General features: G+C 40.4%; 1 protein-coding gene across 1 annotated transcript; it reads left to right on the top strand.

Annotated features, from left to right (window-relative positions):
* Window positions 1–6,839: 6,839 nt before the first annotated feature.
* LOC124120875 (solute carrier family 22 member 15-like) lies at window positions 6,840–17,207 on the top strand. Its single transcript, XM_046483769.2, has 8 exons — window positions 6,840–7,197; window positions 7,429–7,850; window positions 10,734–10,964; window positions 11,550–11,684; window positions 14,496–14,578; window positions 15,587–15,698; window positions 16,103–16,175; window positions 16,948–17,207. The coding sequence occupies exons 1-8, from the start codon at window positions 6,928–6,930 to the stop codon at window positions 17,146–17,148; spliced, it is 1,527 nt and encodes a 508-aa protein (XP_046339725.2). The 5' UTR covers window positions 6,840–6,927; the 3' UTR covers window positions 17,149–17,207.
* Window positions 17,208–22,826: the final 5,619 nt, after the last annotated feature.

The raw sequence follows: 22,826 nt of genomic DNA, 5'->3' as shown, positions 1-22,826 counted from the left end.
TTTGGCCTTAGAGCAGCAATAAAAAAAATAAAAATGACTAGCTTACCCAGCTCCTTTTCCGAGTACCGGAAGCTAAACACACCACCCCCAGTTTCGCACCAAATGTCACCTACTTGAAAATAGCTGTGGTCACATTCAGCATAAGTCATCATGTTGAAAAAGACAGTACTAAATATAGAAGAACATGGTCAGTTTTAATAACTGGATGGATGTACATTTGAAAGACATAAAAATCTTACAGAATATCCTCCAATCACAGCCTGCAGATATCTCTCGATCTGCACTGAAGGCTCCCTACGAAAACCGCACTCTCCAAACTGGTACTGATTTGGTGTAGTAGAACCTTTAGCAATTTTCCAGCAATATCACGGCGGGGGACACCAGAAATGGGCTTCACACATTGTACCCATGTCGGGAATCGTACCCGGGTCTTCGGCGTGACGAACGAACGCTTTAACCACTAGGCTACCCGAAAGGTACAAATAGTATATAACACTTATACTTGACGCGGACTAAGTATATATAATTTTAAAATATTATATATCTATGATCAAGGGACAATGAAATACAAACAGTAACAAGGCTTTGAAATATATGCAAAATCAGGAACAAACCCAAATTTAAAGTAGCTACCCAGTGTAGTCAGTGTTGTGAGACCCGTGAAGGTCCGGGGTATAATAGGTCTTCAACAACCCACGCATGCTGTAAAAAGCGACTCTGCTTGTCGTAAGAGGCGACTAACGGGATCGGGTGGTCAGGCTTGCTGACTTGGTTGATGCAAGTCATCGATCCAAATTACGTGGATCAATGCTCATAATGTCAATCACTGGACTGTCTGGTCCAGACTCAATTATTTACAGACCGCCGCCATATAGCTGTAATATTGCGGCGTTAAACAACAAACAAACAAACAGTGTTGTGAAGGTAGAAAAAAGGTCATTATGAACAAAAACGTAATCTGATAATACCAGAACCCAACATGGTTTCAAGACCACGAAAGTTGTATGAAGTGCGTTTAATATTGACAGGTCTTCACTTTACTCCTCGGCTTTGGTCCTGCTCAAACCGGAAGTGGCTATAATGTACGCAGTGGAATATCATAATGAAAATGTAACACCTTCTTGTGCCTTACTGGTAGTTTGGATTGTATACTCCAAGGGAGCAGTGGAGAATACGTTTTGTTTAATGCACATTCAATCGTTCTCCGTGGAACAGGTTATTTAAAACAACGGATGCTGATTCATCTGATTATAGTTGAGTGGAAAACGAATAACTACATGGGGAATTATTGCAGCTTGTGGGAGAAGTCGCGCCAGGATGGGTACCCAGTACCGTTCAGTCTCTGGTTCGCCTGACCCAGACAAATGTATTTCAGGCAGATGTGATACAACACAAATGTAGCTGACCGCGTCCTCAAACAACGTTTATTCATACTATTTGTGTATCATATATAGACTGTGATTTCGTTCTGTGGTAGGTATCTTTATACAGAGCCCCCAAAAGGAAGGTTTTCTCTCCTAAACCTGTTATGTGTTGATTTTAGGGACTATATTTTTCAGAAGTAAACGTCTGTACATATGAACATGATCTCAAACGATGTAGTCCTGATAGCGTATCAAATTGACATTAACAATGATGAGTCGTGTTCTGCCATTAGTTAATAATAATAAGTCCATTTATATTGCGCCAGATTCCATTCACCGAGTTAATGCTCATGGCGCTACACAGTTTTAGCAAGTAATGCTAATGAAAGGGGGAGTAGTGTTGTGTGAAAAGGTGTGTTTTCAGATGAGCCTTAAAAGATGACAGCGATGGCGACAGCTTAAGATCAGATGAGAGTTTGTTCCATAGCGAGGAAGCGCAGAACTGGAAAGATCTCTGACCAAAGGTTTTGAGACGGGTTTCCGGGACTTGTAACAGTTGTGATGCCACCCCATACGGTTTCACATCCTCTTTATCTCCAGGGCTCGCATTACACTTCAGTCCCCAAACTGACGACGTTAAGTATCGTTGAGTAACCATCCGAGCTGCCCAGATGAAACCTGAACCCATATGTGAAGAGTATACTGTCTTATGAACTTGAGATGCTGTCTATACTTAACTAGGTATGCCTGAGGGTAACATGGTAGCCTCATTGGGCGTGTCGCTGGACGTCGGGCGGATGTAATGCTCCCTCAAACGGTTGCGCATGGTTCTGCCACTAAATGGTCTCAACCCACGAATTGCCCGACCTGTTAATGTTTGATGTTGGTATCGATTCCGATGATGCACCAGCCGAATATCGTTGTCTTGATGACGCGAAGTCTCAAGTGGACCACCGGCCCGTGGCAAGTCATGCAGATAATGTCACCAAACAGATACTGTTGTGTTTCGATGAACATTCAAATGTCTCGCAACGTAGCATACCCACTGTGCGTAAACGTTATTTTCAGCTGGCCATGGCATTGCGTGAGCCCTATTTTTTGTGAAACAAACGTGTTAATATGAGCACCCGATAGCTAAACATTCATTGTGTGCTGTTTACATTGAAATTACTCGTGTGATTATTATGCTCCTAACAAACACGCAAACAGATAAATTGTACGTGCAAATTGTGAATCAAGTCGAGAAGATGTCCTCATTAATATGCATTGAAAGATTCTGAATGAATTATATTTATTTAGATATTTTATTGAACTGAAGTACCGTTACTTTTTTCCATCACTAAAATTGGTTTAGTCATGTTTACAATTTTCCAAGAGTGCGTTGGGTTGTTTGAGGTACATCTGTCACAGTCGCTGAGTCGCAGAGTCAGCAGTTCATGGGAACAATCAAGTTCAAACGGTTTCAATATTTCATATTTAGTGGAGCACACAGCATATATAAATGTTCAAATGGTCATGTAGGAACAGAGAGGTGCACGGTCAGTGGCTGTCGGGTAACAAAGAGGAAAATAACGTTAGTCACGGAAAATCCAATATGACTGCAAATTTCCCTTTCAAAAGTCCATATTACGCCTGTAACGTAACAGTTATACATATACTGACCATTATGTGCACACACACAGACATACACACACACAGACACACACACACACAGACAGACACACACGCGCGCGCAAACACAGACACACACAGACACACATACATACATACATAATTCTGTACATTTAGCCGTTTGCCGTTTGCCACATACATACATACATACATACATACATACATACATACATACATACATACATACCGATTATTCAACCAATTCTGTACTTACCTCTTTATCCAAGTGTACATGTATAGATCAATATAACTATATTTTGTCCATAATATTCATACATGTAAATGTATCTCTACCATGGCTGATGTTCTTTATTGTTTGTTGAACTGATTTTACGAAACTTGTATCGGAATATTTGTTTTTCAGGGGAGAGTGAAATACAAAATTTCTTAAACGACTTTCATACAATCAGTAAGCTGATGATCTGTGGGAGATAACTCTCATTCCAGAAGTTCTTGTTGAGTTGTTATGATAGCATGTGAGTTGTATCGGTAAAGTTGACAGTTGTAAGTATAGAATTTCACCTTGATTGTATTGTGTGTTGTCATAGTGTTTTAGGAATGATTGTGTGTGTGGAGATGATCGTTTTGTCAGTTGTATCACGAAAGTCTAACGAATAACAACGTTTGACCTGAAGCAGCGAGTTCTGTTTTCTATCATTGGTGGCAGCGCCGGGATAACATATTTTTGGCTTGGAAATGGCTAGTGCTGGAGTATCACAGTGGGACGAGTGTGAAGGGGGTGATATTGAAAGTCATTTGGAAAGATTATTCGTCGTCAGAAACAATACCGAGGAAGCCAAGAAAGTAGCGTGCATACACTTAGCGCTGAAGGGGGATTTTCACGACATTATTTGAGGAGCAGCTACAAACGTACTCGGGTGTGAAACAGGTGTTACTAGACAGGTTCAAGTCGGTGAAAACTGCAGTTTCTTACCAACAGGAACTGACAGATAGGAAACAGAACAAGGATGAAACGGCCATGCAACTGAAATATGTCATAAAAGATCTTGTGTCAAAGGCATTTCCTGAAGGCATTGTGGCTGTAGCAGCACTCAAAACAGCCATCTATATGCCATGACATCACTTGCAACATTGTCTAACTCAGTTTTATCCACAGAAGCCGTGGGCATTAAGTGCAAGCAAACACCTGTCACCTTTGTTTTTCGAAAACTAAAATACCCTTTGTGTAATTACCAAGGCCAAGTAAAAATCACCCAACACCACATTTGTCATTGGTATTGTCATTTCATTCAAAAAACATTTTAATTAGACATTGCACCTGTTGCATTCATAATAGATCGCTAATGCATCTATGTATCTATAATACCCAGTCTCTTACTCAGTCAGGTGAAAACACCCCATATTACCATTAATATTCTATTTTAGGAAAATATAATTACATGAAAGGAATTGTGAACACACAATTATCTACACTCTTCAAAAAAAAATATATGCACAGGTGGTACATGGAACCTGACTACACAAAAAAATCCGGTATATGTTGTTGGAAAATGTTGGTGGCCTGATATTCGATAAACGGTGCGTCAAAACGCAGCCATTGTCGATTTGCAATGTCTTAAACGGCTTTGTTTTCACACGTGTTCAAACTGTCAGTGAGGAAAACAGTAAAGCAAAATGCACGTGCAAGTTATTGTGGTTATAAAAAAGGCAAGTATACGCCAATAATTTGTCATTCAATTCAACATTTTTCAAGTTCGAAAATACCGAGACTCAGCCCTGCCGATCGAAACATCGCCATAGGACGTATCCAAAAGGGGAATCGCAGTCTTCTGTTGCACACACTCCAATATCCACCACAGCACCATTTGCCGCCTTTGGGACCGATACACACAGTTCAATTCCACTGCAGGCCTTACGAGAACCGGCCGACCAAGAGTTACCACCCCTACACAGGATCCCTACATTCGACTGTTCCACCTACGGCATCGCAATGCCACAGCTACGAAGACTGCAGGACGCAGCCCTGGTTTGAGGAGGATATCTGACCAGACTGTCAGGAACCTTCTTCGCGAAACTGGAATCCGACCCAGAAGACCAGTTATCGTCCGTTTTGCAACAGATGCATCGACAGCGACGCTTGTGTTGGTGCCATTCCTTACAACCTTGGAATTTGAGAAACTGGAGACGAGTGTGGTTTAGCGATGAATACGATTTCTTTATCACCGGCGAGATGGAAGACAACGTGTTCATCGTCGTCGAAATGAGCGATTTGCCCAATTTTGTGGTAGTGTCATGGTCTGGGGCACATATCCTACACCACGAGATCTAACTTGGTTGTGGTTCAGGGAAATGTGACAGCAAATAGCTACATTAATCAAATTCTTCAACCTTCTTCCAATCATTGACCGCCAGAAGCTGTTTCAACAGGACAACGCTTCACCGTACACAGCTCGTGTCGAGGTAGACTACCTTCATAATGTCAACATCAACGTATTGCCCTGGCTGTCGAGATCTCGAGATCTAAACCCAATCGAACACCTCTGTGATGTACTCGATCGACGTGTACGTCAACGTCAGAACACGCCGCAGACACTCCCACAACTGGCCAACGTGTTACAAACAGAATGGCGCAGAATTCCGCAGGACAGAATTCGTACATTATCCACTCAGCACAGAGGAGATGCAGAGCCGTGATTGCTGCCAGGGACGGTCACACTGGATACTGAGTTCAACGCAACCTTGTGGCCTTATGTGACATGACAATGACCAGTTTTCAATGCCTTTGTACAACGACTACATGTGATAAATGTCATATTTGTATCTATGATATTAAATTGAATATATCTTTATATATTTATATACTTTTTTAGGTACATTAAATTTACTAAAAACCTACCTGTGCGTTTCTTTTTTTGACGAGTGTATATAAACACATTTGCCTTTAAAATAACACATATTTTCGCAAACGGAAATGTTTTAATGTCCGATGCAATTCCCTATTTTGACTTGTACCATGTGTTCCTTTGTTGTTTGTGTGAAGAATTTACTTGCATCTGCATGTGTTTGTGATGGGTGCCACCGATGGAGCAGGTTAGGCTCACCTATGCTCATGATGTAGAAGGATCGTACAATATTAATCGACTCTGATGTTGGTAGAGATTGCTTATGAACATGGAAAGGGTTTTGTCTCTTTTATTTACCAGGCACAAACATAAATAACGATATTTGTTACCGATGACTTTATAACCACAGAATATGCATATTGTTTGTATGATACATTGCCATCAACCTACTTCAATCAGCATCACTTCAAACCCTTATGGAAACAGCTGAGGCATGGTCTTATTAATTCCATTAATTAAAAACCTGAATTACACTGATCAATAATTAATTAGATGAGCATACGTTCCTAACATGCCTTGGCATATAAATACTTAGTTGCACATACTACATTTTTACATTGGTGATGTCGCCTATTGGCGTAGAATCCAACAATCCCACACCTTGTTCCAGCCATGAAGGCACACGTGATAATGTACTGTTTCATGATTTATTTTGTTAACTCATCCATGTTTGGTTGAATGCACGAACATTGATGCACAGTTTGACTTCATAATCCGGCTCTTCATGACCAGCATTGGCCAATGAGGGTCTAGTTTACGCCGGTATATCAGCTGGGACGTTTTACACAACGCCCAAGCTGTGGTCGCAATGGCATCGGGCCCGGGTCCTTTCATACAGTGCCCTTCACATTTCGAGCTGTAGGCAAGCATGCAGTCACGTGGTGCTGGGTGTTATAATATCCAAGTCACTGATAGGTTGGCGTAAGGTATCCCAGTATTCCCTCTATCTGGATCCATCAGTGCAAGCCAAACAACGTACAACTTGGGACGGATTTCCTTCCGGAAAGTCTTCTATTACTTCTACTAACATGACACTTGAAGATCTCATCGAAGATATTGGGTCCTTTGGACGTTTCCAGATCCTGATAATTCTCATCGCTGGTACCCCAAAGATGTTATTTGGGTGGAGCATGGTTATCCCCGTGGTGGCCGGGGTGGTCCCTGACTGGTGGTGCGTGCCGGAGGGTCAGGATCTCAACACCACCATGGGGAACTCGTCGGTGTACAAGCAGTGTCCTGTCGCCAACAATACCTGTATCAGGGTGTACTCGGATTCCATGGTAACAGCTGTCTCCCAGGTATGTAAGGTGTAATGGGATGAATGTCATCCATAGTCACACAACTGCATTGTGCATGCAACATCAAAATAACCATATATTTTAAACAACTCCTAATTAATACTGAATTATTCATTCATTCATTCATTCGTGCTTGCCATATGAGGCGACTACCGGGATTATTTTTAATATTGTTATATAAGGTTACTTGAATAACAGCTTGCTCACCACACGTTATGTATGTCCTTCCAGTGGGACCTGGTCTGTGAGAAGGGACAGGTCAGCAAGACCATCGCATCACTCCAGATGGCCGGTGTCATGGTGGGCGTGGCCTTAGCGGGACAGATCTCGGACACATTTGGACGAAAGAAAATTTTCTTCCTGAACATGGGACTTCATTCAGTCTTTTGTTTCATCGGAGCACTTTCTGTATCCTGGCAGATGTACGCCGCCGTACGTTTCCTGGTTGGCATGACTATTGGGGCCTTTTTAGGAACTAGCATCCCCCATTTGATGGAGTTCATGGGCTGCAAATGGAGAGCGGTTGTGACTGCTTTACCATTGTGGCCTGTTGGTGGGATCTTGTGTGCCTTCTTTGGATATCTAATTCCTAACTGGAGATACCTTCATGTCGCCAGTGGAGTTTTATCTGCACCGTTTTTATTTGGATGTTTGTAAGTATAATGTTATTATTTGTTAATGTTCTAGGTAACAGCTCATACTTGCTCATTTGAGGGACCGTCTAAAGCTGTACATTACGAGCTTTATTAACATCTTAAAAGTAAAGTGAGACAGTATGGGTCGACCCATACGAACTCACAGTATTGCCTACATTTTTCATGCATGGCTCTCTCTTTTCTAGTTGAGGTGGGTATTCGGTGGACCCAAAATTGTTTGGACTGCTGAAGCCCATTCTCCAGTTAACATTTATGTTACAGAGAGAAGTAATGGTTGTTGTCTGGTTATGATGTTATATATATAGAGAATACTATACTAAATCTCGTTAGATACCATAGGAAATTCACGAGTTACGTAAAAATTGTAGCTAATGAGAACGAGTGTGGGATTTTATTAATTACCCGCCTTAAATATGTATTTAAGTGTAAATTCATAACAGCTTTCGTTCATCCACAGACCAAACAGTTGCATATCCCGCTTTGCATAAATATTAATGTATGCCCAAATATGGGAATAGTTGACATATCTATGCATGCGCTTTGAGGACATATTCTTGCTGTTGTGTGTGCAAACACGACAGTTCCAACGCTCAAGATTTTTCTTTTAAGAATATCATCAACTTATGGTAATTCAAGCGCATTGCTGTTAGTACGCGGACAACTGTCAAAAAACTTAAAAGTCAATTAGCGCTGTGCTTTGAAGCTCGAACAACACTCGGCCACTCGCAACGATGGTGTCCCTGCCCTCCTTGATATATCAGCTGAATTTATATCCTGTTCGAACCATTTTGGAAGATGGAAATCAGAGTGCTCGCCAAAGACGTTTATGTTAACTGTACGACCCTATTCTGAGGGTGTGAAAATCAATAAACTCAATTCTGCTTGCATGTTAGTGGCAGCTTCGGCAAGGTAAGGTCACTATTTGAAAAGAAAATACAACTGTGATCTACTCACAGCTAGCGTTTTACGTGAGATCAATAGGGAATGTGATTGTTCATATTAGGGATCTTTTGGGCCACAAAAACAGAATTCAGGCACACTTCAACGGAGTTTTCGAATGCTTTGTATCGAAACTGTTCATTTTGAGTGATCTGGTAGTGTAGAAGTGTACATGTATGTTCATTCATAAACAAAAACCTTCGGAATCAATGTCACGAAATACGCTTGGAAAGGGGAACAACCAGAGTATCAAACGTCAGTCTTCATGTCTGTCCAGATAGTCTAAAATGAATTCATTTCACCAGGCTTAACCTTTTACATAAAATCAAATTGAAAGTCGCGAAAGTGGTCGGGTGCGTAACGCTCATAGGGACACTCGATCCATCGGTAGTCGTACATTGCAAATGGATATAGCTCGATCAAATAATTTCTGTAGTAGCTCTATACATAACCAATATAGAATGCAAAGCGAATTTGATGTGTGGGACTATCTTGTTTGGTTTAATAAAGAGTATGTAAATGTCCCTTGCTTTCATTAGATTCCTTCAGTTCTGCCTTGTAGGGGCGGTCGGGTAGCCTAGTGGTTTAAGCGTTCGCTCGTCACGCCGAAGATCCGGGTTCGATTCTCAACATGGGTACAATGTGTGAAGCCCATTTCTAGTGTCCCCCGCCGTGATATTGCTGGAATATTGCTAAAAGCGGCGTAAAACCATACTCACTCACTCACTCTGCCTTGTAGTTTTGTCAAAGTGAATGACGTCTCGTGATTTCTTTTATGAATGAAACAAGTATTTCCGGTGTGACGTCACGGTTACACAATTAAATAAAACAGGTCAATCTTGTACGACACACTTGTCACGTACGGATTTCGTATCTTACCACCTGTCTCTTCACCACGTGGGTAACAATGAATTACATAAGATATGCCAGACTGCATCACGGAAACATGAAACGTGTACAATGCAAGTCAATAGTGAATCAAAAAATATGTCCTGATCTCTTTCAAATAATTGCTTAAAGCTATAATATTTACGGGAACCCCCAAATATATTCATGTAAAGAAACGACATTGTGGAATTCAGTTTTCATCGTAAAGTCAAAATCTGGTCCATACCCCGTGCAGACAGAGTGGATATAAGCCCTTGATTGTCTCGCGTGTTTTCCTTCACCATTTTTCGTGCTGTTGCAAATTCTGAAAAGGCTGAGGTCGGTTTGAGAAACCTTCAGCCTGGAAAATCCGAAGGTGTTCATTCGGTAACATGTCTTGTGATTTGGCTGCCTTGCCTCTGGCATTCCACTGCAACACGAGCTCTGTGGGGACGCGCATTGTCGACTTGGAACTCAAAGTTCTGACCTACGCGCTGGGAAAATGAGTTGACCCCTGGACGTAAAAGACCGGTTATGTTCTTGGACTGCTGCCGAATAAAACCTCTTTCCACGCCATCTCCAAACACGTTGTCTCCCATCTGTAAAGCTTCCTAGCCAGTCATATTGAGAAAAGCCTGTATATCTCTCCAGCATGTAGGGATTCTAGACCTTCCTCTACCCACTCTAGTCTTATAACCCCACCCGTTAGACTCAAGCTGAAATGCCAAGGGATCCCTTAAATATTGTTCCTTGTATATTTACAAACATTTGCAAACCTCCTACCTTTGAGAAGATGTGATCCACAAGTTTGTTTCAAAATGGCTTCTTTTCCAATCATTTACAAAAAATCTCGTTTATCTACATCATATAGGTTGCAAAATAATCCAGTGACATTAGCTATGGAACTGTTAAATGACCTTGTTTATGGTTTCAAATTGTAAGGACGTTTCAGGGCTACTGAAATAAAAGTGTTGAGTTCATATACAAGGAGATAAGAGTAAAAAAAAGTGAGATAATAATTGAAACAAGGGCAAGATACATGCATTCTATACTGTTGTAATTTTGTTATTTCAGCTTTGTCCCTGAGAGCATGCGCTGGTTGACTGTAAAAGGTCGTTTGGATGAGGCTGAGGCTGTTGTCGATCTCATTGCTCGACACAACGGACGCACGAAACCAGAGAACACTAGATCAAGGCTGGAAGATGTGGCCAAGAAAGAGTTGGAGAAACGAAAAACATACACATATCTAGATACTTTTCACGGATGGATTATGGCGAAAAAGACCATACTATGTGCATTCATTTGGTACGTTCATTCATTTGGTGCGGACAAAACACTTTATCTGTTAAATATTGGAAATATTTTGTTTTGTTGGTAATGCAGAATAGTGACAGTGGTGTGGAATAGAAGGAAACATTTATCACCGCTTAAATGAGAAATTGCAAAGATTTTAAGAAACCAACGTTCATGAGAATAGTATGTTATAATCGCAGTAAAACCTGTATAATTTGAACTCCACTAACTCGGTATGCTTTTACGACCTTTTGGGCTGTTGCGAAGATATTTTTATTTTTCGATGGAGCTCGAGGCTGTTTTTACCGCACCAAGTTGTTTTTTTTCACCCAACCAGAAATTGTCACCATCCAATCCACAGTTTGGTCCCGCTTATGGCTGCTTTTAGGTACAAATTGCCCATTTGGACAAGGGAGAATATGTAAAACGGAACCATTTAGATCAATGCGTACTTTTGCTTTACATCTTAACTGCGGTAACCTAACACTGTATTGTGTATCTGTTGTCATTTTAATATCATTAGTGTGTGGCATGTTTAATGTGTATGACAGAGTTTGGATATGAACACTTCAATGGGAAAATGTATCTCGTACCCAGGTTCACCTGTTCTGTGACGTACTATGGAATGATGTTCGGCGTCCACAGTCTCTCTGGCGATGTTTTCCTCAACATCATCCTCCTCCAACTGGTGGAAATTCCGGTCTACGTGTCAACCTTCTGGCTCAACAACAAGTAAGACACGACAATTACATGTTAATGTGTGTGTGTGTGGGGGTGAATTTCACCATAATGATAAATGTCAATGTCATTTGTGGCTTTTTCTCTTCTGTTATATATGAAACTATACTGTCCAAAGCAGCGTTAATCCCGACTAACTCACTATCACCTCTCTTAGTTTACTGCAGTTTGGATGAGATGAAGTCAGCTTGTACAGTGTTACTGGGTTATAAGAGTCTCCAAGTGCATCGGTTGGCGCCCTGGGTTTTGGTAGCTCTGTAGGGCGATTAAAGACAAATATCAGGGTTGAAGTTTAAGGACGGCAATAGCAAGTTGTATTACTAAGGAAATGCTACGACAAGCCGTCCAATCTATCCACTCCTATCGATAATCTGTGTCGGTTTCCTGTTTGATCACGGCGGTCAAGTTTTGTTGAGAAATTATGCTGAAGGGGTGATTCATAACCTCTCCCTTAAGGATACATATTCTTGCATCAACGTTAACCTATCTGCGTTTCCAAGGAGTTGTCCTGAGTTTGTTCAACTCCATTCTCTTTATTATTCAGGCAATACTTCTAGTTGTCATAATTCATGAACACGCTCCCTCTTACCGACGATGAAAGTAACGCATACATGTGCAGCTGCCATACTTGTGCAAGTAACAAATGATTTTTGTTGCTTTAAGTCTTTAAGAGTACACCTTCTGCCTTTGCAATTTTGGGACTTATGTGTGTGAGTAGCATCTATTGGGATTTTAATATTGATAAGATTTTTGTTTAATTTATTGAAAACATTCAATTTCCGTATTAATCTGATTTTTTATATTTTTAGATCTTTATAGGATTTCTTTGAATAGTTTTGCCTTTTGCTATTGCATCTCGTGGCTTCAAGAGATCTACGACAGATAGCAGATGTTACTGAAATTCTTGTTTTAACTGAGTCAGGACTGGGCATGGTCTTGACATTCCACAAGTGAGGATGGGATTCTGGCTGATTGCAGAAGTAATGGATACATGTTAATCCTGACGTTTACAGAAGTAACAGAGTACCGTTTATTGTTGTTAGGAAATGGAGATAAGTGTAAGTTTGTAATGATTGGCAGTGGCGGCAAATGACTGAAACGCTCATAAAATGTCAAGCGCTGTAACCAGATTGTAACCGGAAGGGTGACTTTAGAATTTCCTCCCTTGGTTGTTTACAAACATTTTCGTGGTGATCGTTCAAGAAGTTTCGCGAGGGGTTGCCCAAAAGCCGGATTGACTCATTACTCCATTATCAACGACCATACCCACATAAAGTTTTGATTCAAGATACACACATGACATTAATGAACACTCACAAACCACAAACGTGCAACATAATTGAATTATTGCAAGCAAAAAGCTTAAAAATCAGGAAGTCGAGCGGGCGGTGGGCCTGACTGAGCTAGGTTACAGGTAAAAGAGGAATCGTAAAACGAAACAGGATTTGAAAAGTATCAAATACTTCCAACTATAGTGATACAAATTTCCATCTGTCCGACATAGCTGTATCTAACTATATACGAAGATAGAATGACATAATATACGTCATTCAGCTCAATTAAGCAGGGAGGTTAATGAAATTCATTTCATTTCCCTCTCACATCTCAGTGCATTCAGATGGGAATCTCAAGTTGTCGGCCCCACCTGGCCCAGGCTGTCACAATCAACTTACAAGTCACAGATGTATCATCAAATGTGTTTACATTTATAGAGTAGTATTATACCTACCCAAATACCAAGTAATAATATCACTGTTCATCGTATTTTTAAAGCAAACACGTTGCTCAATGTGAAGCCGTTTTCCTTCGGTAGTGTTCAGTGACTTTGCCCAGGCTGTCAAAATCATGTTACTCGTTACGGATGTATAATCAAATGTGTTTAAATCTATAGACTTGTATTATATCTACCTAATTACCACTGTATAATGTCACTGTTCATATTTAAAGCAAACACGTTGTGAAGTGAAGCCGTATTCCACTACATTCTCAACACAGTCTCTATCAGAAGTTTTTGGTCTGTGTTCTGTCTTCCTACTTTAAGATAACATATAGCAATACAGAAGTCCGTTGCCCAAAAAGAATATTTCACCATAATTTTGTTGTCTTTCTCCAATTGTCCTAAGAAAATATAGCTTTAGTCAGTTTGTTTTTGTTCAAATATTAGAATTACTGTTCCTGTAAACCTCTCTCTGGTGTAAATCAGACTATTTTGTCACATGTGTTGCATTTAGTCCAAAGCGACTGTGTGTTTTAATATAGTTTGTTATTATTCTTGTCATGTATCCTGTGTGGTCATTCACAACTTAGTTCTGTTCGAAACTAGACCGCCTCCGTGGTCTAGTGGTAGAGCGTCCGCCAGGAGAGCGGAAGGTCCGGGGTTCGATCCGCGGCCGCATCATACCCAAAAGACGTTAAAAGATGGTACTTGTTGTTACCCTGTCTGGCGCTCGGCATTAAGGGGTTAAAGCAAGGACTGGTCGGCTCGGAGTCAGTATACTGTGTCTGAGTGGGGTATTCATGTTAAACTGCGGCATGGTATCTCAGTGAGCTAGCACTATAAATCGGCATCAGTCCGGTCTAGTACAAGCAGCCACACACACACACACACGTGCACGCACGTCGCTATAAGTGCAATAACCCAATTTCACCTCACCTGACCTGGTCGAAACTGCTTCTTGGTTCACATTTTAGTTCGGAAATCATCTCATAACATTAACAATAACAGATAAATGGTAATAGAAATCCCATAGCAACAACGACTACTATTATTTCGAGACGTTATATTAAAACATTTACACTCTACAGGTTCGGCAGAAAATGGACGGCTTTTGGCTTCTTGTTGCTAGCAGGATTTGCAATGTGCGGGTCCCTCGGGGTCTATTTGGCGTGTAAGTAGACCTGTCCCTACCCCGTACACTCACACCGTCAGGGTAAAATGACAATCAGCCAGCAAATGTCACGCATTTTTTTGGGAACACTATGGAGTCATGATGACTCCCATGATTTTTATGACATTCGAAACTCAAGTTTGAAAGTCAAATATAAGTAAAGATTATAACTTATAAATTTAGATTGTTGTGTGTGCAGCTGTCAATACTGTTTAAGTCCTCAGACGAGGAGTGCACACATGTACTACCAGAGCTAGACCCCGTTTCTTAAAACTACTACTACTACTACAACTACTACTACTACTACTAACAATAATAGTCACTTTATAACGCGCATTACTCCTATGGTAATACATGCAAGAGCGCATAAAACACACTGGCTAGGAAGGGATAGCGAGCTGAGAGAGATGCCTTTGGACCAACCATCAAACGTTCAAAACGGATTGAAAACGAATGCCTGTACTTGCTGATTTAACATTACAATTAGTTTTATGTTATTAAAAACTCTCTAATGCTAGTTTAAGTTGGCCTTTCTATAAGTTTGTGAGTGAGTGAGTGAGTGAGTGTGAACAGGAATCAAGTTAAATCGTAACGTCAGCTTAATTCGACAGATAAACACAAGTGATGCAGGCGGAAACAAGATGTGGTGCTGACAATCCAAAGCTGATAATCATTACGATCATATTAAAAGCATTCTTGTGACGCATGTTGGTATCGTATATAGGTGTACCTATTTCAGCTAAAGTCGGTGCAAATGGCCCATATACTACCATCTTTCTCAAATAAAACAGCCAAGTAGTATATGACGTAGATACTGACCATGCTGAAGACAAATTTAAGCAGTAGTAGCACAAAGGATGCCCTGTAAATTTATCCAACGTTTATCATGTGACAATCATATGCATTCATGTATATCTTTGATCTATCATCACTTCAGACTTGATATAACTGAAATAATGCCCCAAACCGTGTTGACCTTCATCAATTTCATTCATTTTATCATTTAAGCTGACAGAGGAATTATAGTCAATGTTCTGGCCCTTGTCGGAAAGTTCGGAATTGGAGGCGGATGGATGGTCATGTACCTATTCACTAACGAGATATACCCAACTGTTATCAGGTAGGTGAATTTAGCATGAGTCTGTCCTTTGGGAAGGGCACAATATTCAACGGGAGTTGTTCGTTCATTCTTTAAGGTTGGACGATTCCAGGACATGAAAATATATTTTTAATTGTGAAATTGAATTTCTAAATAGGGCGAGGCGAAAAGGGTTACCGTCAAGAGTCATCTGGTCAGCCGTCATACAGGAAAAAGTCGTGATATAACTGGATTAAACCCAACTCACTCACTCACTCATACAGGAAAAGCTCATCAGCCATGTTCTCACTTGTGCACTAGAGAGGCGTCCACTGAGAATACATGTGTAATACATTCAATGTCTCCGGGGTTCCTTTCAATGAAATCCCCCAATAGAAGATACTTTGGAAACATGGGTGCATCATATTGTCTCCTCCAATTGACAGGTCTCTTGGATTCGGCGTGTGCCAGACAGCATCAAGGATAGGAGGAGTTGTTGCGCCAATGTTGCTGCTGATGGTAATACATCCGACCACATCGTCAACACAAGGCGAACTGTGGTAACTTCCACCTATATAAACGCATGAAACAATGTCAGCCAGTGTCTTCCTGCTTACAACTGTAATGAGGGGGCACGGGTGGCCCAGTCATCTAAGGCGCCGCGATTCGGTGTGCAGAGTTGCGTCCCTTGGCCACGCCAGAAACCTATGATTGTGGGTTCGAATCCCGGTTCGCCCCGATTATGTTTGTAGGTTTGTCACCACCATACCCGTGCTCGTGGGTTTCACCGAAGTGGTAAACGTCTAAGACCTGCATCACTTCGGGCTTTCCTCCCACATTAAGCTGACACGCCGCGATATAACTGGAATACTGTTAAAAGCGGCGTTAAACCCCACTCACTCATTACAACAATAATGAAAACAAAACGAACTAAATACGGTTTTCTTGGTAAAAACATGGTACAGGTTAGGTATCTTATTCAAGAGGTGGTTCCAGGATGTATTAACATTCCATGGATTGCTTTTAGAAAACCAGTACAAACTTATATTGACATCTACAGGTTGCTGTTTGGGGAAAGAATCTCCGCAATATAACGAATCAGATGAGCCAAAGTGTATTTCGAACCATAAACAGTTGCACTTTCCTGAATAATCATTCCTTCTTGAGAAGAGCATTAAAAAACACGCAAGTTTAAATTTTACTATACCAATAGTGCTACATAGGACGTGCACACATTATACAATAGTTGATGATGAAACATTCATTTCTCATATATATATTCGTTTGACAGGATGAAAACAACATATTGGTACCATTTATCGTGATGGGAGGCATGCTAATGATCAGCTGTGTATGTCTGGTCTTACTTCCGGAAACCAAAGACACGCCCCTCCAGGACTCACTTCGACATCCGGGTACCCTGGGTCATAGGTCAGAGTCAAAGACCTTTGACTTAACAGAAAGGTGCAACAGCGAAACGGAACAGATCTGACCAAACAGTGTATTGCGATCCTTTGCTTGTGTGGGAAGGTTGACTTTAACATAAAATCATTCGTGTTTGTATCTTGATATTAAAAGGATTTCTTACTTTATATTGTTTTAGTTTTCAAAATTGCCAGTTTCGATAATTAACAGTTATAAGGAATAGGAGCAAAGATTACAAATAACGTATACCATTTCACTTGACACGGACTGACCGGGAGGGAAGTAAACCCAATTTGTAAAATATAATCTTTCTGTGATCAAGGGACAATGAAATACAAACAATAATAATAAAAGGCTTTGGTGAGTGAGTGAGTTTGGTTTTACGCCGCTTTTAGCAATATTCCAGCAATATCACGGCGGGGGACACCAGAAATGGGCTTCACACATTGTACCCATGTCGGGAATCGAACCCGGGTCTTCGGCGTGACAAGCGAACGCTTTAACCACTAGGCTACCGGACCGCCCCTAAAAGGCTTTGGAACATGTTCAAAACCAGAAACAGACCCAAACTAAACGTTTGTACCCAGACGGTGTATATACGTTATTATGAACAGACACGCAAACTTCGATAACATTACAGTACTGAATATATATATGATTTCATTTCAAGGCCACGAAAGATATACAGAGTGTCTTCAGTAGTTTATAGCTATAACTTTACTCCCTGATTCTAGGGCTTCAGTCCTGCTGAAAGCTGAAGTGTATGGACAATGAAACACCTTCTTGCGCCTTACTGGCAGTTTGAGTTGTGTAGTTCCGAGGAACAGCTGAGAATGCTCTTTTGAATTGCACATTCAACCGTTGACAGGGGTAACTGATTACTCCAAACACCGGATTCTGATTAATCTGATAATTATTGAGTGGAAAACGAATAACTGCCAATCGTATTAAAATCAGATCTTAGTGCTCGCTACCTCTAAACAAAGATCTGAGGACATACCATTAGGGGTCACGTCAGAACGACCTCTCATCCGACCAATCAGAGCGTCGCTTACCAGATCATGAAAGTGACAGTCGGAGTGAGATTTCAAATCATGCAACCTCGAAAACTTTAACACAGGGTATTCCGTATGACGGGCTTAACGACGAAATCCATACACTGTAGATCATATATTAGCCATTCCGGAATGTTCTTTTGTTCAGGTTTCAAATTTTTAATCGAGAATTTGTCAAAATATGTTTCGAAGCGTAGTCGCCAATTTGCAATTAGTGCCGTAAAGCACGAGAAAGCTGCCTTCTTATCAATCTAATTAAAATCAGATCTGAGTTCTCGCTTACTCTAAACAAAGATCTGAGGACATCCCATTACGGGTCACGTCAGAACGACCTTTCATCCGACGTCGCGTCGCTTACCAGATCATGAAAGTGACAGTCGGAATGTGATTTCTAATCATGCAACCTCGAAAACTTTAACACGGGGTATTCCGAACGACAGTTACGGCCCCTACGAGTGATTCCGTCCAAATTGTCGTCTATCTCTCGCTTCCGTGGGATAAAGATTTGAACGGAGGGGGCGTTGAACAGTGCGTGGGAAGCACTTCCATACAATCTCAACCATATATTAGACATTCTGGAATATTCGTTTGTTCAGTTTTCAAACTTTAAATCGAGAACTGTGTCAACATATTTTTCAAGCGTAGTCTGAAATAGCTTTTACGGACTTTTACGGACGGAACAGGTTTGCTACAGCAGCCTCTACCACATCTGCAGTGCCTGGACGCCGGAGAATCTCTGATCAAACTGTCAGGCACCGTGTGAGTGACGCTGGTCCATTCAGTACCTTTCATTACACAATCATCTAACACTTGATTTAATTATTCAACCAATTCTATACTTACCTTTTAATCCAAGTGTATGGATCAATATGGTTGTACTATTTCCATAATATTCATACATGTAAATGTATATCCACCATGGCTGATGTTCTATGATTGTTTGTTTTATTGATTTTACGAAACGTGGATCGGAATGTTTGTTTTCCAGATGAGTGAAATACATAATTTCTGAAATGATTTTCTTGAAGTCATTAAGTTTTTCTCAAAATGTTATGATTATCCGTTCGGAAGAAGCAGGTATTCTGTTTCCAGAAGGCAATTTTAACGGGGCCCACAAGATATATGTATTGCTTCAAGTCTTACAACAATGGATAACAAACAAAACCAGTTTCATAGGTTCAGTGTAGAAGTTAAAAATGCCTTACAAGAGAATCAGGGATATATAACTCATAACAGAATCAAGCAATGTCTTTGCAAGGTGGGGTGAGGTGAGGTGAAGTTAAACGTCAAATTCATGTGCTACCCAATTGAGATACCATGCCGCAGTTTAACATGGATACCCAACGCAGACACAGTATACTCTGAGCCGACCAGTCTTGTTTTCCAGAGCGACTCGTTTTTCGTTATTATTTGTTAAGTAGTTAAGGAAGAATACAATTAAACCTTTTTTTATTACAGATTACCAGTTGTAGCCATAGCTACCAACTAAACAAACATAATACAAGAGAGCCAAGGTCAAGTGTTTTTAATGTCATGAACTTTACAACATGGCTAACAGGTAATCTTTCATGAAATGGAGGGTGGGTATAAAACTACTTCAAGCACATTCTGTAGCCTTTGCAGCTGCTAACATGGCGGTTATCAACACGATGCCACCTACAACAAATATAAAGTATGACAGTTCCCCTTGTAGCCCCGGAGTTATCTCCCCTTAGTTTGGTTACACAAATTACCTCCCCATGGTCAGGTTCAAAAACAAGTAATGGGATTATTTTCCCCTTATATTTTAATCCGTGTATTTCACTATTTCGATGCAAGGCTGAGCATAGGTACATTCAACACGACGAAGGGTCAAACGAAAACAGTTGCATCTGACTTGGTATCAAGCATTGGCAGGGTTGAACTGTGTCAGTGCCGTTTTTATTTGAGCCTCCGTTCACGTGACTGTCACTTTGCAGGATACCTTGCGATGGGCCAAGATAAAAAATTAGTGTTCACATATAGGTTCCTGGCGGGGACCTAACCAGGGCAAATAAATCTGTAAGCACATAAAGCACATGTTGCAATAAACTAAGCGGCAAAAGAAAGTATAGGTTGGCAATTTGTCATTTTCCTAAAAACAGCGATAACTAGTGGAAAGTGGGTATTGGGAATATGACTGCCCAGGAACAGGTACCAAAAACACCTCACCCGAACGCGCCACCTTTGACGGCGCTCGTGCGGTGACAAAAAAATGGTGAAACAGGTTTCCCGCCTATGGCATAAACTGCACGTGCATGTTAGCTGTATAAATGCGTTCGTCTGCAGGGTATAACCACACGTGATGAAAGCACACAAAAGAAATGCCACGACTGTCACAGGAGCAGAGAGAGAGAGCCATCGGTATGGCCGAAATGGGGGCAACACAGGTCCAAATTGCAAGAAGGTTTGGTTGTACACCATTGACAGTAGCCAGGCTGATTCAACGGTACAGGCAGACAGGGAGGACAAGCCATATATGGTCCTGTGAAAATGTCCCTTATCAACTGTGAATTAAGATTTCAAACATTGAGTGCGCAAAATCAAAATTATAACCATCACCATAATTATCTCAGCTTTAACATTGTGTATCTCATATTTTATACAGTGCTACGGATTACCAAATATGGTGAGATTAGTGAGGTTACCACGTAGGGCTGGGACGGGTAACTCGGGTGCTGAGTAGGACCCGGGTACCCACAGGACCCGTGGTTAGCCACGTGAAAATTGTTAAATGGCAAAAAGTATCCCAAACTCTATGGTTACACTACAAGTCACTAATGTTCGCATTTCTTTCTGACTAGGCACCCAATCCTTCTGACCTTTATAGGTTTGAATAAAGATAAAACTCCAGACCAGATCGTTTTACACGTCTATCTAAATTTAAATACATTTTACCAGAGCTATTGTCAAACTTTTCCCAATCGGACAATTTACACCCAAGTCTTGAGACATATATAGCGGTTACCCGGGTAGGGTAGGGTAATAGCGTGGTGGGTACCCGGGTAATAAATCTGGGCTCGTCCAAGCCCTATTACCAAGCTCCTCGACCTTTTTCTGTCAAATGTTTGATCGACTTCAAGCGAATGACGGCGAATTTTGATTATGCACCCATGTCGCATACAAGTAACTGCATGGTCAGAACGATTTACTTTTCCCCACTGTATTGTTACTGACATAAGACTATTGACGTTTAGTCTGCAACATAGGTTTTTTGTTCAAGTATTGCATATTTTAATGGACTGTGTGTCATGTGGATTTAGCACGACGAAACAACAGAGCAGATTGTCGTTCTGTTTATAATGTTCATTGACAGAAAATATTGAAATCTAAGATATGAAAGACAGTTATGATCGTTATGAAGGTTTGCTGAAATAGTATTATTCCGTGTGCCTAATTAGCATGTAACATGCTGTGATTGTACAAGATAATCTGATAACCAATTATGTATGTAGATATTATCAAATACACATTGGGAATCTCCTCAGATAATGAAATATATTATCGTAACACGGCAAGGTTCGTATTTCCAACATTCTGCAATGGATATTAGACCTAATTAATTTAAGATTTAAAAAATTATTGATGTAGATTGTAAACCTATAGAAAGTGTGTTCTGTGTTGTGATTGGCTAATTTGGGTCACATGACCAAATGTCAAAGGGTGAAAATATTATTTGTATTCCCTGAAGCAAGCGACCGAATCACTGTGTAGGAATACATAATTACTCAGTATTTTTTGCATACTAATTAACATGGACGCCATGGCTCAACTGACTCAGGAAATTAATTTCTCGTTGCCTTCAGCAGAAGAAATATTTGTAGAAATTGATGAATCTGTTTTGCAACAACTCCTATCGGATGATTGTGAGTAAAATTCATATTTTATTTTTCACTTTTAAAAGCCTATTTTGATTTTTTCACAAAACCATGATTGACACCTGTCAAAAGTCATCATCTTGCTGTGCTAGCATTATCCTAAACAATTTTAATCATAATGGTTCGTTACCACCCCTATACATGATAAAAATTCTTTTCAACGATAATGAAAATGTTATTCTATTAAAACATGAATATATTTACAGACTCTGAAGGTCTTGACAACGTCTTGAACGCCGCGTCTGATGATGCTACATTGCCCGGTTCAGCCTCTCGTCAGCCAGATGTTCCCTTGGCTCTTCCAAAATGTGCAGCCCCCACTGGACGATTTTGCCAAACTGATGAAATCAAACTGCAACACATAATGACAGAAACAACTGCAAAAAGCACATCAAGAAGTACTAATTGGGCCGTGAAAATCTTCCGGCGTAAGATTGTTTACAATTACGGTGATGACAACAAATTAGAGTTATGCCCCTTCCCGTTTGTAAAAAAAATAAATAAAAATGACCTCAAATCCTTTTAAAAACTAATTGCAATAAAATTCAAAAATGAGATAAATTACTCTGTAATAATAAGGTGGATTAGATATATATATATATATATATAAACATGAATAATATGCTAAAAAAACAACAACAAAAACAACATTACCTATAGATGCGTTCGTAAAATATACTGCAGAATGTACTGTCAATATTGAATTTTTTATGCCTAAATATTTACGAATACAAATAAGACTAATAAACGCTAACGCTTTCGGGTCTCGAGATGAATTTCCAAGATGCAAATAC

Source organism: Haliotis rufescens, unplaced genomic scaffold (genome assembly GCF_023055435.1).
Source record: "Haliotis rufescens isolate VD_foot unplaced genomic scaffold, xgHalRufe1.0.p SCAF_9, whole genome shotgun sequence".
In the NCBI taxonomy this organism is placed as follows: Eukaryota; Metazoa; Mollusca; class Gastropoda; order Lepetellida; family Haliotidae; genus Haliotis; species Haliotis rufescens.
This window is presented reverse-complemented; position numbering and strand designations above follow the sequence as displayed.